The following is an 18,622-nucleotide window of genomic DNA, read 5'->3' on the forward strand; positions in this document are numbered from 1 at the left end:
TGAGTCAGGTTTCATACCCGGCCCTGAGTCAGGTTTCATACCCGGTTCTGAGTCAGGTTTCATACCCGGTTCTGAGTCAGGTTTCAGACCCGGCCCTCAGTCAGGTTTCATACCCGGTTCTGAGTCAGGTTTCAGACCCGGCTCTGAGTCAGGTTTCATAACCGGTTCTGAGTCAGGTTACAGACCCGGCTCTGAGTCAGGTTTTAGACCCGGCCCCGAGTCAGGTTTCAAGTCCGGCTCTGATTCAACAGGCCAGCACCTCTCAGCGACGTCATCCATGTCTGAGCGACATTAACGGATGTCACCCGCCATTTACGCTTCATCATGAACATCGCAACGTGCCGTCTCTCCGATACAAGCCGTGCGCAAGAGCCACGAGCGGGCGTCAGTGCCCCCTGGTAAAAGCCGCGCCTGGGCGTCCACTGATACCCCGAAGAGAGGTCCCTGCGCGTGGTAAGTCTTGGTTGCGGCGATCTTTCGGAGCTGCACTTGACAGCACACTTAGAATGACGTACGTAACGAAATTAAATCGCATTCAATGTTGTTTCACGGAATATTATGAATCCTCGCGCGAACCGACAAAAAAGGCGACAAAGTGGAGAATCTTCTTCGGCTGCTTTTTATTGGTAACGACTGCTGGTCTTGGAAATCCACGTGTAATTTCGTTAGATGTTATTCTGCATTCCTCACATCCAAAATGCCATTATGAGCAATCCAATTCATCCACACGTCGAGTAAAACATGTGGATGGAAGAAAACCTTATGCGCTTCGATGTCAAGGATCACATAGAATAAAGCGAACTACGCAGAGATGAACAATGCCTTGAAAGCCCTCACTTATGAGACCATAACGTGATGATCTGACCTAGCATCGAAACCATTTCGTTGAGAATCTGTCAAATCGACCACTCGTCAGCCACTGAACACTTTTGGGGCCTTCCTTCAGCCCAACATTCGGGGGTAATTTCCGGAGCGTGGGGAAGTGTTTACTTATAAGCCTTCCACTTCCACCCTTCCACGCGACCGCAAGTTAAGGTCCTGAGGCTTGTAGGACTTCACACAAAAAAACAACTAGCATCAGATCTGCCCAACGCACATTTCACCAAGAAGGCGGGTCCCAACGCTGTCACAGATGGTGCGAACAATTCGCCTCGCCAGAAGTGCTGACATGACGTCACGGCACCACACGGCTGCGTTCAAACAGCACGCAGCGAGGCGCTTTCCGCTCCACACAGCGACGCAGCGGCGGCCGACCAGGACCAACATGCGGGCTGACCTTATGTCAACAGGCGAGCTGACCGTGTGTCAACACCGGACTTCGCGCCCATCTGCTGGCGCGGTGAGACGGAGGGCGTGGCATTGTCGCACGCGACAAGCCGGGCGGCCGGCCCTTGACTCTGTCGGAGAAGAGGCTACGTAGGCTACGTAGGCTGCACGCTACGCGGCAGCGCGAGCGGTGTAGCACGAGGGCGCAGCTGACCGAGCCTGTGACGCGGTCAGCGGCGGATCTAGTCCGTGGCCGCGTGTCGGAGTTCGACTCTCAAGCACGACATGTTTCACTGGAACTTTAGCGGCGATCGGTTGAATGCTGCGGAGCCGTTTGGCCGTCCGGTTTCGTACGTAAGTCGGAAGGTAGTATTTCTATAAGGTGAAAGCTGATCTTAAAAAATCTTATCTTGCATAGCACGGAGACCAAGAGTGTGTGCGAGGATAAATATTACTCTAGATTGTCTCTCTCATCTATGTCAGGAGTTTCTCGTATCTATCTCGTTTGATGACCAGTATTTAAGGGTATTTCGTTTAATCTCGTGTAGAATTCGTGCAGCTATTTATTCAGATCGGTTACACTATGTCCCGGAAATAGCTCATAATTTAGGCTTGCGTGACACCCATTCCGCTTCAGGACAACAAAAACACATGCTCCACTTAGTTTCTTGCCCTGCATTTTCTGTCGAAAACAAGAATATATTTCACATCCTGTCACAGATATGATGCACGACACTGATTGCACAAAGAAGGCATGTCTTGAAACGAACGGGCGATATGGTATCAGCCTTATTAACCTGCTTAGGTGTTGCTTACAGTAGGCGGCGGTTTTGTACAGCAAGGTCACTCAGTACAATTGCCGGGCCACTAAAACGCTTCCAGGTCGACGTATCTTAAACAGAATATTGTATATGCCCAGGGTTAAACCACCTCAACAGACCCTGTTTCGATTTAGATATTGCAGCTTTAAACGAGATACACAATTCAACAGCCACACTGCGACACAAGCGACAGCCCACAGCGGCAGAAAACAGACGCTTCGCTTTTGGGCTGTCCCCGGCCTCCTCCTCCTCCCCCCCAGTGTCACCACCCCCCATCGAAGACTTCACCATCACCGAGACAACACTTCTATCTGACACATATGTATGGCAGACACAGACAAGCCTACTGTTCCTCCGACTCTGCGCGGCTCGTGCCGTCACTCCGCGCCGCCCCAAAGTCGCGCCGCCTCAGGACCCCGCCCCCAGCACTCAGTGCACTCCACGCCCGCCCCAGCGGTGGACGACCGTCCGTCTGGCTACCCCGCTCCACCAGCGCAGCGTGGCCTGAGTTCAACCACACACTCGCAGCACTGCACCGCATGGAGACCGACGTACTCACGGACGGACCGCGCTGTGGCGTCCCTGTGCTGGAGCGCTTCCGCCTCCCGCCGGCCCCGGAGCACCGCCACCGGGCAAGCTCGCACGACACCGGGCGGCGCACAGACACGTCTGTTCGGGGCCGGCTCGCACCGCCAGCGCTGGCAGGAGCCGACCACTGCGGCGTCAGCGTGCACTCGAAGCTAGTCGGCCGACGACGGAGGCCCGCTGTCGGGTCAGACGGCGGCCCGTCGGGCGCGTCCTGTCCCGCCAGGTCACGCCCGTCGCTGAGCCGCCTCCTCCGCCCCGTCCTCCGTCGCGCCGGTCCGACGCCAGCGGGCGCGCGCCCGCTGCTCCTGCGGTGGCCGGGCGCCGTCGCTCGGGTGCCGTCGCTCGGGCACCCGAGCCCGGCGCCCCAAGCGGCGCAGGCGCAGGCGCACTACGTGCCGCAGGCGCAGGCAGGCGAGTGTTCTGAGCGCGCCTCCACGAACTGGCGCACGTTGAAGGTGCCGCCGTTGGGGTAGAGCCGTCGGTGCAGCAGGTCCCTGCCGGAGAAGCGAGCGTCACACGGAGCAGGGCCATCGGGCCGCTCATCAGCCGGACGGCTGCAGCGGCGGAGCTGATCACTAGGCTTGACCGTCACGTGAAGAGCATGCATCTCATACATGCACCAACCGATCTTACACGTGGGTTGGTGCATGCATGAAGCGCGCCGAGACGAAGCGAGATTCCGTCTCCGACATTTCGTGGGGCCGACGCCGACAGCTGACGGAAGATGTGTGAGAAAGTGCACTCAGCACCAGGATGGCGCAGTCAAGACCAAATCACCCCAAAGCGACGATTCGGCAAAGCTACTGCGTCACAGATCACTCGTTATTACAGCACGCCGTGCTGCAAAATCGAGACGCCGTCGCGTCTGCAGTCAACCAGCGCGGCGCCAGCGTAGCTTTCCACATCCGCCATTGAGGAGCGCCCGATGGCAACGTAATTCATGACCCATGCAGATTTCAAATAACCGGATGTGACGTGGGATGTCACCGAGGCCTCATATCGTCGAGAGGCTCTGTCGACACTACAAAAGGGCAGCTCGGGGAGGCAGTGAGCCTTGGCGCTATGGCGGATCGACTGTGTTCTCCAAAGAATACTCAGAGGTCCACCCAGCGACGCCCGGTGCTGATACCGTACTGGTTAAGCGGGGCGTCTTGGAAACGAGAGATACACAGTTTCGATTCCCCACGGTGCCCGCCCTTCCTGCCAGGGTGAGAGGCAGGCGACGCCGTATAGCCTCATGAGCTGAGTGCGTCGTTAAGCCTTAATGCTACACACAAACACACCGAACAGCAGTAGTCACGTCATCAGCTTACTGTTTCTCAGCCAATAAGTGTGTTTATGTAAGGCTATTATCGGTATTTCGTTTCCCCTTTGCGTTTCGTGGTGTCGTAGACACAGTGCAGCACAATGCTAGCTTAATCGCTTCCGAACAGGACTAATTCCGAGCGATCCTATTCCAAGCACCCGCAGTCCTACAGCGCCATCTACGCCACCTGTCTCCGTAGCGTTCAACGCGTTCCCCCAACCCACCTTTGTGGCAAACGAGCATGTTTCTGCAACGATCAGCGAATAGCACCTTCTGGCGAGCTTGAGGACCGTCACCAGATCTCCACCCGCCGAACAGCCTACGTGTAGTGTCCCCCACCACCAGCAGAAAAGGTCGGGCCGGGGCTCAGGTAAACAAATGGGCAAGTGGACGGAGCGATGAGCATTATTGCCTCCTGGATTTCCCCAATACTGCACCTGATCATTTCTATTATGGAGGCTTACCTGATGATGACAATGGCCTCTGTGAGAGTGAGTGGTCGCGCGGTTCGATGCCAGACCACAATCGACAATAAACGAGGCCCGAGGGGGTCCACTCTATATTCATAGCGGGCCAGCTCATTAGGAAGTCAATCAATATTCATTTAGGCATGTAATTATACTCCGACATTATAAACGGTCACGCGCGCTTTATGATCCTCATCAAGGATAAAACTTCCAGATCAGCGTCCATTTTCCAAGCTGATCGTCTTATTGCGTCACTGGTAGTTCATCAGAGCACGCGATTGTGCGCCCATACCGCCCCCGCTGCGCACCAGGGGACATGAGCAGGCTCAGCCGTGTATCCTGATCAACGTCAGGAGTGCGCCACTAACCATGACGCGTAATCAGGTGGGGGCGGACCAAAGGAGAAACTAAAAATAAACAGTCTACCATCCTCTCCGTAAGGATAGAAACGTATTGCAGCACTCTTATACAGACAGAAAACACTGAAGGTGGAAGTATACTTCGTAAAAATGACGACCAGTGTAGTCCGTACCATTATGTTGAGCAACCTCCCTAAAATATGATGCGCTATTATATATATATATAGATATAAATCTATATATTATATATATATATATATATATAACAATGCATTATACATTACATGTCAGATATGCATCCATTCATAATACCACGGACAACAACACACTCTCTCTCTCCCTCTCTCTCTCCTCTCCTCTCTCTTATCTCTCTCTCTCTCTCTCTCTCTCTCTCTCGCTCTCGCTCTCGCTCTCGCTCTCGCTCTCGCTCTCGCTCTCTCTCTCTGTATATATATAGTGTCAGAGTGGAACGTTACAATCCACCACAACAACTGTTACGGGAACTCACAAAAGAAACCAGCTGTATGTCATTCGAGCATTTGGCAGACGGACGAATAGGCGAGCAAACTAAACGAAAATCAAAGGAAATTTGGCCAACGAAGGAAAGCAGGAACAAACAAACGAACAGACAGATAAAAAGAAAATAGCACGATGCACATCCCCATGAGCTTAGAATTAGTACAATGCACGGAACCAAACAGCCAGCTAACGAGGTGCCAGACCAAAGGGTCCACAGCGATCGCTTGAATCGCTGGGCATAGGTGCCCACGACAACCTAAATCACCCGGGTGACAAATAACAGATGATATACAACACATTAGACTGATGTCAGATGGCACATGACATGTGCCAACTGACACATGACATGTGACCGATGACAGATGACATGATATATCAAACTCGACAGACGACATCCGACCGTTGACAGATGACGTATGACGGATGCCAGATGACAGGTGCCAGATGACAGATGACGCACGACACTGACCGCGCGATGGCGCTGAACGCGAGCTCGACGTTCATCCCCGTCTTGGCTGAAGTCTCCATGAAGACCACGTTGAACTCGCGCGCTAGTCTCTCCCCGTGGTCAAACTGTATCACGCGATCTTCAGTGCGGTCACACTTGTTACCTGGGCACAGGACCGCACTTGTGACCGGGCGCGGAAGCACACTGTTGCTGTGGTGTGGAGTCGCGGTGGGGTGTACCAGTGCGCCGGTCACACTGTTAGCTGGGTATGGACTCACACTGATTCCCGGGCACGGCAACACACTTTGGCCTTTGTCGTGATCGCGTCCAGGGGCAATATCATGCTGTCATATTCGTATGTGATGCCGCCGTTACCCATACACAGCCACGTGATCGTCCGGGCATGTTTTTTTTTGCTGTTATCACTCCACGTGGGGCCAGTCACACTGTTGCTTCGACCCTCAGTACCTCGCTCGTAATGCATTACAGTTTGCCTCCCTCCTCCCCTCCTTGCGCCGTTTGAAAAGACGGACTGACATTCGAGCGTGATCAGCTGCAGGCTCGGGAAAAGGGAGAAAGGGAGGTAGAAAGGGAGGGAGATAGGCCGGACCTGTCCGCCCCGAGTCCGCCGCCTCCCCTCCAGCACCCACCCAGCAGCATGATGACCACGTTGTCCTGGGCGTACTCGCGTATCTCCGCCAGCCAGGCGCGCGTGTTCTCGAAGCTCGTCTTGTTTGTGACGTCGTACAGGAGCAGCAGCGCTGGGGACACCGCGGAGGCGATGATCAGGCGCGACACCATCGCGAGCGCCTGCAGATGGTGGATGGGGCGGCGCCCACGACTGGACCCCGTGTTGGGTGGACTCCGGAGCGGTGTCGTGGGGCTACACCGAGGGAACACCCGGTGCGAGGATCGACAGCGTGGTCTGGTCTGCTAGGAGCTCTAGAGAGTCGTTCAGAAAGACTTTAGGAGAGTCGTCCTAAGGAGCTTCGATGACCCGACGTCTGTAGGACTGTATTGGCAGACGAAGCATACGTCGTCCACTTCAGCGTCGGCACCAAGGCCGCACAGCATTCTCTATTGACGTGATCCGCTGATCGGGGTCAGCGTATGGGGGGGGGGGGGGGCGCTCGGACAGGTCGGCGCGCTTACATCCGAACGCCAATCGATCAACCGGCCCGGTCCGAAAAGTCGTAGCGCACTCTTCCTGACTGAGGCCGCGCGCCTTTTATTACCACGCCGGATCCAACGTGCCGCCCCCCCCCCCCCCCCCTCCCATCCAGTTGATTACCACGCGGCGTTAACGAGCCCTGCCCCGCCATCCAGTTTCAGTCAGCGCGTTGAGTCCCATCAGGTCATAACGGCTAGTCCCATCAGGTCATAACGGCTAGTCCCGTCAGGTCATGACGTCGAGTCCCATCAGGTCATAACGCACGCCGGCCCCATTATAAGCGCGGCATTACGCACGCCGCGGCTTACCGGGGCACCGTCAGACCTGTCGGCGTCAGAACTATAACGGCTCTGCTCAAGTGTGGCTCCATGTGCTCAGCACCCTGCAGCGTTACCATCAGCTCGAAGAGCGATGCTCCACATCACCACAGGTGAGGCGTATTCCGTTACCCGAGTGCATAAGACGGAACTGCGAAGCCAGAGGCTGACCAGTTAACCACCGGTCTACGAGCAGGCTTCGGCTTCACTTCGAAACCCATGGGAAACCGGCCTTCCATCATTGGTGAAGGTGCGAATATGCGAAGACCACCCATGCGCTCTGCCAAGTGCTCGTCATCCGCCGAAAGTTTCCAATTTGCTCCCTGAGAGACGGGACTGGAGAGCCGCATACGATGATTGCACGACGTCAACACCGACTTGACAGCCTGGGCGACCAGGCTCACGTGCGCACCCGTACGCCACTCAAGCCGGGGCAAGACACACGTTAGTGCTTTTTGAAAGGTCACCGTATCATCGTTTGTTCTCGGTGGACGACACGGATTGCCTGGCTTTGCGAAGACCAAGGTGCGTTGAGACACTTCTAGATAAAATTTAAAATAGACGCACACCTAAAAAATGATTTTGATACATTCTGTGAACAAAAACAAGGTTGCTGGATGGCTGGCCCACTGATCAGATATCCGGTGAACCTGTTTTTCCAGTAAGTTAGGGTAAAATCTTATCAGAATGGTTAGTCTAAGGTAACATACAGATGATAACGATCATGATGACGACGACGATTGGGGTTTTGCGACGCACCGACTACAATGATCATTTTGTGCCCGTAACAGAACGAGGCAGTAGTTCAATGCATAATAGACTACAATAAGCCTCAAAATTTTAAGGTATAAGCTTCCGGGTTAGTTTGGCGGTGTGAACAATGAACAAAACATGGATTAGAAATTTACTAAGAGCTGGGGAATGGATCAGACGAATTTCAACTTTGTTTCACTTGACAAAAAAACAGGGCCTATTCTAAATTATTCTCTGACACACGCGCACAACAAGATTCGCACGCGCCTGGACGGCCCGTTGAGTATCCTTCGCTAGGGGGGGGAGGGAGGGGGGTGAGGCGCCAATTTGACCTCTGAGATCACAAAAAGTAAGGCAGCTAGAGACAGTAAATTTACGGAGTGCATTGGCCTGTATGCGAACTCACTTCAGTCAAAATGTGGCGTTCCTAGGTCGCGACTTTGGGGTCAAGTGGGTTAAAAAAGCCAAACTTCAGATCGGTGCTCGAAGTGCCCCCAGATCTCATGCAACCACCTTGAACCTATATACATGCTTAAAGCAAAACATCACCGGTTTTCATTTAAGCTCACGCATGACATCACTAAGTTAAACGCATGACGCCATTAAACTCATCCGTATTTCAATTACTCATAGATAAGGTTGGCGGCGGATCCCAAGTTCCAGGTCTTGACTGTCTGACTTCAACAAACATTCAACGAAATATTCAGAGTGCTCTGCAGTTTTCACGCGTTAGACTTGGTTCCAGCAGGGCTTTTCGAGTTTTTTTTTGGGGGGGAGATGCGTTCAATATCATTGCAAACAATGCCAATAGAGATATCGAACGATGCGATCTCGATATATGAGATCGAATCGAGATCGAAGAGAGATATCGAACGACGCAGAGCGATCTCAGCAGATGCGATGGTGATTGGGCATCACGAGCGGAACACGGCTCTCCCGACTGCCGCATTCCATGAGGAGAAAACCCAGGGTTCGGCTATAAGGCGCCATCTTCGCGAGGCGGGGATGGGTTCGCGGGTCAGAACCTACAAGCTTTTCCTGGTTAGAAAAACTCCTCGGATTTCGCTCACTTTTGCCTCGTGAAGTACTTCGAAACAAACTTCTTTTAGTCAAAGTTGGTTGGATTTGTTTCCCAAGTAAAACAAGTGTTATTTTTGCCTAACTTGGACCGCGTGGGGAAACCTACCCCAAGACGCCCCCATTCTGAATCCTCACTTGGCATATCCTAACCCGAGTAAGCCGGCAGGGGGCACTCGGTTTCGACCACTTCTCTGCTGTATGAAGCTAAGTCACGTCAGGCGCTATTTGGGGCCAATGTAACAGTTGCTAATGAGCTACGAGGTACGCCACCGTAGTTCAAAGCATATGCTTTCAGCATGATCCTCTGGGATCCCAAATTTACCCACGCACGGTCGTCACCATAAGCCAAAAGCTTAGATTGCTCCGACCTGAAATTGTGCAGAGTTTGCACATTGCCGTTCGCCGGCTGAATACTCAGCTAAAATAGATTACACCGTCCACAAGCGGATGCATTAGCTAAACGCCTACCCTCCACGCAATCGAACGAGCTATGAGGACGGTTACTCCCAAGCACACTAGCAAAACCATCAGCCCAAAAGCTCGCGAGCTACACTGTTTCAGCATCTGACATGCTGACTGCGTACACGGCCTCGAGCCCGAGCTGAAGCAGGCCGGCGCCGACTGTTTACCCGAGGGGTCACCATGCTGAACCGTGTCAATATTGATCCGCTTGTACCATCCTTCAGCGGATACTTGAGACGTGCAATCTTGTTTAGGCGTCACCGAAAAGCCCGTGCGCGCGTGTGCGTATGCGCGTGCATGTCCGTATGGGCGTGTGCGTGTGCGCGCATTGTGGCTCGTTGGGGTGACGCCTAGTCATTCATCCTCAGCGTTTTATTTGTACTGAAGTACCAGGTGAAAAGACCAAAGTGCCTGAGGGTCCTGAACCTGAGCCGCGTGTGCTTGCGGCCGTGATTTCAGAGCGCTGTGGCACGCTGCTTTCGGTGGTAGTCAAATCCTCGAGGCGACCGCAGGAGCGGCTCAGAACGGCTTATCTCGTCATGCTGGCCGTTCAGTGAAGACAGCAGCGCACCCACGGCGGACAGATTTGGAGACCCCGAACTAACTTGGGGTTCGCACTTTTTGGAGCTTTTCTGTCCATGCGGCGCGAGAGGGATCATGTCAAATTCTGGAAGTCAGGGAACTTGTTCCCCCGTTTGCGAGCCCTTGAATAAGGACTGGTATATAACAGAACCGCATACAGAAAGAATCCTCGGATTTTCATCCCGTTCTATGAACACATACGAAGAATGAACAAAGCGTAGTTTAACAATGAAAACATAAACTTTTGTTAGGTGCTTAACATGTTTAACCTGTTACAGAGTTTCACATCCTCTAGTTTGAATGAACTGGAAAAAGATAGCCATTACACTGCAAAACCCGGTAGGACACCGTAGGGACGCGACGTTTTATCACGTGCCAAAGACACCCATGATAGTATCGTAAACGTTACGCGTCATGTCATGTATCATATCATATATCAAACATCATATCACAGAGGCGTCATGTCATATATCGATTAACGTAAAGTCTAACATTTTGGATAAAACAATTAGCAAGCTGGGCACCACAAAGCAAGGCTGCAAGACGTTTAGCATTAGAGTGGTGTCATGTACCTTGAAAGATCCTCATAACAAAATCAGATATTGGAGTTTGTGCTTAAGCCTGATTAGCATAGGCGGCGATACTGTGTATGCCAAGAACTAACCCGCTGACTACCACGCTGCGTAGACTACAGAGAGTTGGAAACATTCAAGTGCTTTCTCCCACCCTCCAAGGAGCCCATTGCGAATTCAGACGTTAAACGCTGCATTTGCTGTGCCAAGGGAACCGTTACCGATGCAGGCGACGTTATTCGTGTAATCTAATATTCCTGTGGAAACCTCGGTGAAAAACGAAATGAATTGCAGCCTAATTACCCACTTGCGTACGAAGTAAGTGGGGAAAAACGGCCAATGGCCTCTAATCTGTCTATGGCCGGCGCCGCGACAAAAGACCGCATTTAATGCCTACCGTTTCCATCAGCAGTGATATGCCGGTGGTGAATACGGGCTGCTTTCAGCAGTGTGGGCTGAACCCTAGGTCGTGTTTTGGTTCTGTGCACCCTTTCGCCGCATGTCGCTAGCAATGGGGACCAGGGATTACGTCTTCGCACGTCACATCTTCGCCCGGCATGACCCTGCATGGCGTGCAGGGTCATGCCGGCGCACAGCGGGATACTGACATGTAATTTTTCCAAAGAAGTTAGAGGTCATCACATAAAACCTCGCATTTACATCACGTATTTTCATCTGTTCACCCCTTTGTCCAAATTTGCGCTAGTATATATCCGCTGCTCTGTTAGAATTTGCACTATTTGTTTGCACGCTCCTCTGTCAAAATCTGGAATATCTATATGCCTTCTCATAGGTCAGATCTACGTCCTTGACGTATCCGCTCCTGCAACAATTACACCATTTATCTATCCGCCCCTAGCCAAAATTTGCATGTTTTGTCTATTCACCGCCTCAGAATTTGCGTAATGTACTTATCCGCTGGTCTGCCAAAATTGTGTTTCTTATCGCTTTGAGCTTTGAACACTGTTTCAGTCCTGAAAAGACACAGTCCAGAGTCACCCCTACTTAAGATGACGTCATGACGTCAGCTATGGGTCAGACGAACTGTGCCGCTGTCTGGCGTATGCAGTTCGAGAGCCAAGCATGCTTTTTATTACCGGTGTCTCTTTGGCCATTGCTAAACCTAACCACTCGCAGATCGCATCCGTTATGGCCTACGAGGTGACCCCGAGAGGCTTTGCAGCCAAAGTAAAGCATTATCACTTCGACAGCACTTTCTAAAATTGCTATTGAATATCAGTTCCCTAACCTGTGCAGGTGCGTGCTGCGTAAAGTGGTAAAACCAGACTACAGGGCCGATACAGCAGCAGTCCTATGTACAGGGGTGTAGTCCGAGTACAGCGCCGATACAGGAGCAGTGCTGCGTACAGGGGTGTAGCCAGACCACAAGCGTAGGTACAGGCAGCAGTGCTGCGTACAGGGGCGTAGCGAAACTACAAGGTAGGTACAGCAGCAGCGCTGCGTACAGGGGCGTAGCCAGACCACAGCGTCGATACAGGAGCAGTGCTGCGTACAGGGGCGTAGCCAGACCTACAGGGTAGGATGCAGGAGGCAGTGCTGCGTACAGGGGCGTAGAGAGACTACAGGGCCGATACAGGGAGCAGTCACTTCCATCTGGACACGAGACACTCGCCGCTTTGTTCTCTGACATTCCTCGTCATGACAATGTGTTCCTTGGTCAGCGCGCCGGGAGGCAGCCAAACACCTGGCACTCACTGACCGTGGGCGTCCCTGTAGTAGGCGTGGGTGACCGATCGGAATCGCTCCTGGCCAGCCGTGTCCCACACCTGAAGCTTCACCTTGGCGTCGTCGACCTCCACCACTTTATTCTGAAAAAGACACACGTGCGTAACAAGCACGGAAGCAAGCGCGATGAGAACAAAAGTCTTTCTGGCAGGCACGACAAAGGTTCTCGCCGTTTGTATTTGACTTTCTTTGAAAATCGCGGGTTTTGTTGCTGCGTGACAATGCCTACTCCGTCCTGGAAATTCTGTGAGCATTCTCATGTGGCAGCTGTGATGTCTGTTCAGCGGCTACAACGGGCCAGTGTCGCCAGGCTGTGAGGATTCAGAATTATGATAAAACATATGCACAAGTCGTTTTCTCCCAAATGGATACAATGTTATTTAAACTTGGAATGATTAGCTACAAATCACGCTGCATGTTGTGTTAATAACAATATGGTCAAACTCGATACAACGATCGAACGAAATCCGGCCATCTTTACACAAAATGGAGCTTATGTTACGGCCAGTGACATTCTAATCATTCAGCCACCTAATCAGCAAGCGAACAATTATGCACTGAAGAAATTCTGTGTCTGCGATGAATTTGCTTGCCGTGAATGTTGTATTTTGGTTGAGTATGAAGCTCGCGGCTAAGGCTACAATCAAGAAACATAACGCACCTAACACAAATATTGCACACCTTTGCGCTTCATCGTCTAATAAATCATGAAGCATTAAACAACTTTTCTTAGAACACTTTCGCAGTTTGCATCTTATGAAATGCATAGCTCCTGTGTGCATTCTAGACCAAGGGTGTGCAATGAAAGAGATCTAGCCCTCAAATGCTGAAGCCATCCGAGCACAAAAAGTGTGGGGAAGATGACTTTTTTTGTCAACATGGCCACATGCCCTTCCTGAAAACCCGTATTGCTTTGCTTCAGCAAAGAATCCTGCTACGCTCCAGCATAAATAGCACGTCAATCAAACGGATCGCAATGTCTGCCACCCTCCAAACCAACCACACACCAAGTGCCCGGCAAACAATGACGTCAAAACGGCAACGCGTGACGTCAGAGGCGACGTAATGAACGAATCGATCTGGCACATGGCGGTCCTGCGCGACCGACCGCTAACGACGTATCTCGAGTCCCTGGCTATTGCTCACTGCAGTCAGTCGTTGCTAAATCACCGCTCGACTGGACGGGGAGACTTGGGCAGAGTAGGGAACGCGACGGGAGAGGCAGAGGGCGGGGCTCCCAGCAGCGGATGGCTGGGGTGTGGGAGATACCAGGAACGGAGGCTAGTGAACCAGCAGCAATGACAGACAGTGGGTAGGCCAGAACGGAGCAGAGAACGGAGCAGTTCTAAATAAATGGCAGGAGGAAACCGCATCGTTCAGGTGAATCAATCCACTCATTGCAGCTATTCTCCTGGTTCGAAATGATACGATTGTCTTGCAGACATTCATAACACAATAATGTGACAATAGCATGACGGTATTGCGCGGCGCGCTAGCGTCAAACGGACCTAATCGAGGACCGTAGCGCAGCAGCCTGTTACGCGCACTTAGTGCACGTTCCTTATGCTGCAATGCCTGTCATTGCTGCGATGGTGGTACTGATCGAACTAACCGCGGCTGCTCTTCTCCTCCGCATGTATTTATCGTTATGGTCTATTTTCTTAGTGTCCTCGCAATCCTCGCAATATTCCGCATGTGGTGCAAACCCTGAACATCTGTTATTATATTTATTATTGTTACTATTTCAGCGCCTTGGAAACTGCGCCACAAGATATCATCTGACAACGTTGTCAGGCGATTGCTGCCACGCGCCGCCGAACGCGGTGGCTCATTGGTGCAGCGTCACATGCCGACCAGCACACAGAGGTCACCCAGCGCGGTTAAAGCAGTCAAAAACAGACTTTAACATACAAAAATACATATGCCAAAGACTCCGAGTCGTCGCTGAAGCATTGCAAGGCCTTCGTGTGAGTGGCTGTTGTTCACGTCTTGCTGGGTACGTGTGCGTGTATGCACGCGCAGTGCCGCTGGCTTAGAGAGGGTCGCCTCGCGAACCGCATTCGACCGGCTTATGCGCTGCGTATGCACGCGTGCACTCGTGGTTGGAGCGTTACGTACTTTGGGGGTACCTTGAGGTGACTCCTCACACCAGTTTCGGTGTGAGGAGGAGTCGCCTCATGTCCTCGTCCCCAATGTCCGACCCCAATCACCGTAAAGTTCACGAAAACACTACGCAAAACAACAAACATGTGTTTTGGAAAGACGCCGATGCACAACGCGAGGTTCTGGCGGCAATTGGACAAGCGTCGACGACCGGCCCTTCATATTTCTCCTCCGTCTCGTCGAGCGAAAGTCGTGACTTATAAGCGCAAGCCAGGCCAGCGCAGGACCAGGCAAACGCAAAACCGAACGAACGCAAGACCGAACAAACGCAAGACCATGCAAACGCAGGACCAGGCAAACGCAAGACCGAACAAACGCAAGACCACGCAAACGCAGGACACGGGCCTTTTCAGCTTCTACCTCCCGACTGGCCGGAAGCGTCGCCACCGGCTAGACCAGCGACCTTTAGCAGAGCGCTAGCCACAAGGGCAGCAGTGACGACGGCGCTGTTTTCCACACCTCAGGCTCCAACGTCCTCTGGCGGCGCGTGAGCCCCTCGTGCCGCATGCGGACGAGGACTGGGAAATCGACAGCCACTCGAAGATGCCATCCGGCCAGGCGTGTGAAGAGAACAGTTAAGCCCGACTTGTCACGGTATCGTGATGACGAACAAATTGCTCTCGGTGGTTGTGTGTGCTCTGAGCTGGTGAGCTGGGCTGGTGAGCAGTGGTGGGCGTGGCGGTGAAAATATGTGGACTGGTGACAATGGCGAGCTACGATTTCCAATAAGAGCATCGCTTCTTGGAGGAGCCAGAAATAGCGCATATCCATCTCACAAGTAGCTAAAAATGAGCCTCACATTTCAGCAGATGGCACAAATGCTGATCTTCTTGACCACAAGCTTTATTTTACAACCACAACATGACGATATGTGAATGGGTTTGGAATTTAATCTGCTAATGGAGTTTATATCTTTAGGTCATGGTAACTGCTAAACAACGTGTTCTAAAGACAAAGAGGAGGTTCACTAAATAAGGTTTGATTCCGCTAAACCCTCGGTATCACTCAACAAACATATCGGTATACTTAGTAAGTCCTCGGTATGCACCTACTGGAAAGAAAAGCAAAAAATGGCCCTTCACAGCAAGATCAAAAGCAGGAACACGGAACATGTTTGGCCAGAGAACATGTTAGAACATAGAACATGTCAGAGCAAGTTTGGCAAGGCATGTTTTGGGAGCGACACTCACCTCACATCTCTCCTCTACGTTTTAGACAGAAAAGCCACATTTCGTTCAGAACACAACACAATTACGATGCGCAGCAGGATGTGGGCGACCACCATGAGTTAAGGCGAGCGTTCGATCACGATAAGTTGGGCCACGTTCGATCACGATAAGTTGGGCCAACGACACGTCCCGATACGCCGCGTTTCGTTCCCGACACGGCACGCAATGCGGGGCACGCTAGGCGCGAGCGCCGGGATGTCGGGGCGAATCACAAGTCGAGGGGTATGGTATGGCCATCCTCCGCGGTGCGGCGGACCACCACGGCGAAACACTGGCCCGGTCTCGAATTCAGGCGGTGGCTTCGTCCAGAGGTGGTTGGCTACGATGGTCCGCACCGTGGTGGGCGAGGGCTCTGGTGGGCTGGTGGGTGCCGGCGGCTGCCGCGGCCGACGAATCCTGGTAAGAGCCTAATTCTGTCGGCTTCGTCGTCTCTGACGCGGTGATCCGGTTCGGTTCGGACGATCCTCTCTGGAGATCCGCGCGGTAAAGACCTCGCGCTGATACGGCAACTACCTCGCCGATGGACGTGCTTCACGTGGGCGAAATGAGCGCCTGCTCCAGCCAGCTCCACGTGCTATGCGGGGAGCTCGAACTTGGAGCCGCGGAAGGGCCACGACCGTTCCGGAAGTGGCGGACAAGTTGCGGCGCTCGTTCCGAAGAACCGTGTCGGGTGACAAGAGCCACACAGCAGCAGTGATCCTGCCGCCATCCGTGCGGCGCAGACGAACGTGTGCAGTTTGGCATTATCTGTCTGTCTGCCTAACTTCGTGTAGAGTTTCGTTCGTCGAAATGCGCAGGAAGGATAGTGATGTGTCAAGAAAGGCTTTGAGGTCCTGGTTAAACGACGTTCCGAAGGAACCACTGGCTTTATCTCTTACGCTGCATAAGGAAATGTGTCCAGAAAACTTGATATATCACCAGAAATACATATATATATATATATATATATATATATATATATATATATATATACAGCGTCATGTATGACTAAGCCTTGAGCCTTCCCTGCGTCGTTATTTATTGCAGGTCTCACAAACACTGCTCTCTCTCTCTCTCTAATGGCAAAGTGCGACAAAATATGAAAAGACGATTCGGATGTTTGTAACAGGAGCAACAATATTGTGGGATTCAAAACACTTCGATTCACTACATTTGTAACGTTTCCCCGCTCTTAGTGCCCGGTGCCAACATTTTGATCACATGTCTTACGAAACGATAATTAGGACTTAATATCAACGATTTGCTGGCAAAAGTGGCGTGCAAATTTCAGCAAAGAATCTCAAGTATGGTATTGTGCGATTCTAGAGCTGATTGCAATGCTAATATATCTTTACTGTGGATGCTCGCCAGGCTCACATTTTGTGCTGCACATACCCGATACCAACTCATGTTTCATGGACCATGAGTTATGTCCTGTTCCCTGACCAATGCGCACTGGTATGCGCATTGTGCACCTGTGTGTTATATCATTACAAAGGTTGGATATGGCGGAAATACTGATTGCTGATGGAATTGCCTGTTGCTATTGATATTGATAGCATTGCAATTCCCTTCTGATGCTTGCTGTTGCCGGATAAGTGACTAATCACAAAGTGACGATAACCTGATTTATATCTCTGGTACATGGATGGACATTTTCCTGTAATCTATTGACATAGGAGCATGTGGGAACTGATGTTTCACAAACTTCGCCTCTCCCTGCTTTATACTCTACTAGTTTGAGTTTTCTACAAATGCGTGCTCTCGACTCTCGACGTGCTCAAATCGACTGTATCAAATTTTACGTTTCAGAAACTCAGGATCTTTTGTAATGTTGGTTTCCGAGGGCATGTCCCTATCTTTGAACCCTATATTCGCCCCCATACCCACACCAGGATTTTTCCAAAATATTGTGTCTAATCCGTGGATGTGCCCATTAAGCATGGGCATCCGCGGTCTGGTTGGATCCATGAAGGTATTTAATAGGAGGCACGCAGACCTGTTTACGAGATATGTCATGTTTTTGTTCTCTGTTCTTCGGCCTATCCAGTCACGTGATCTGTCCTGTCCGCTGCTCTGTTCTCTGTGTGCTGTCCTCCGTCCCATCCTCTGCTCTGTGCTCTGTGTGCCATCCTCCGCTATGCCCTCTGTTGTCCTCTGTCCTGTTCTCTGCACTGCCTGTTGTCCTATGCTCTCTGTGCTGTGCTGTGTTGCGCTGTGCTGTGCTGTGCTGTGCTGTGCTGTGCTGTGCTGTGCTGTGCTGTGCTGTGCTGTGCTGTGCTGTGCTGTGCTGCGTCATGCTGTCCGGGCAATGTCCACTACGATCCTCCTCTTGATAGGCTTACATCCGTTCATGATGTATAAATCGAGTTAGGCTGTTCGGTTTACTAGTGTAGATTTGCCGCGGTGGGCAGTGGTTACTCCAAGAGATAGGTGGTCAGTTCTTACTAATTTTGTTTATGCTATCAACACCGTTGAAACTGCTGTGTGCAAAGGAATACATTTTGTTAGTTTACCAACAAAAGTTGAATGAGATTCTTCTTCACTGCGAAAACAAACCATACGTGATTAATTCAGACTTACAGGGAATGCTCCACATTTGTATGGCGTTTTGAACTGAAATAGCCATCTTAAGGACCTTTTGGTGCAGTTCACGGTCATGTCCTTTTAAAGCCACAAAACGCTCTGGTTCCTGAATTACACGTCAGCATAAGTGCGAAAAGGTTTGTTGGGAGCCTATTTCAAAATCGCCTTGGCATTAATGAAGCCCTAGAGACGTCATGCGATCGCGGTC

The 18,622-nt window shown here is 51.7% G+C and overlaps 1 protein-coding gene across 1 annotated transcript in view; it reads right to left on the minus strand.

Annotated features, from left to right (window-relative positions):
- Positions 1-3,063: 3,063 nt before the first annotated feature.
- The window catches only part of LOC119095682 (ras-related protein Rab-37), a 61,195-nt gene continuing 45,636 nt past the window's right edge, over positions 3,064-18,622 (minus strand). The window contains exons 6-9 of the mRNA XM_037218537.1: positions 12,432-12,540; positions 6,425-6,535; positions 5,796-5,937; positions 3,064-3,169 (exon numbers count right to left, since the gene is read on the minus strand). Coding sequence (XP_037074432.1) covers positions 3,064-3,169; positions 5,796-5,937; positions 6,425-6,535; positions 12,432-12,540 — 468 coding nt within the window. The remainder of the gene's footprint in view (positions 3,170-5,795; positions 5,938-6,424; positions 6,536-12,431; positions 12,541-18,622) is intronic.

The sequence above is a fragment of the Pollicipes pollicipes genome, unplaced genomic scaffold (assembly GCF_011947565.3).
Source record: "Pollicipes pollicipes isolate AB1234 unplaced genomic scaffold, Ppol_2.1 Scaffold_4219;HRSCAF=4965_pilon_pilon_pilon, whole genome shotgun sequence".
Classification (NCBI taxonomy): domain Eukaryota; kingdom Metazoa; phylum Arthropoda; class Thecostraca; order Pollicipedomorpha; family Pollicipedidae; genus Pollicipes; species Pollicipes pollicipes.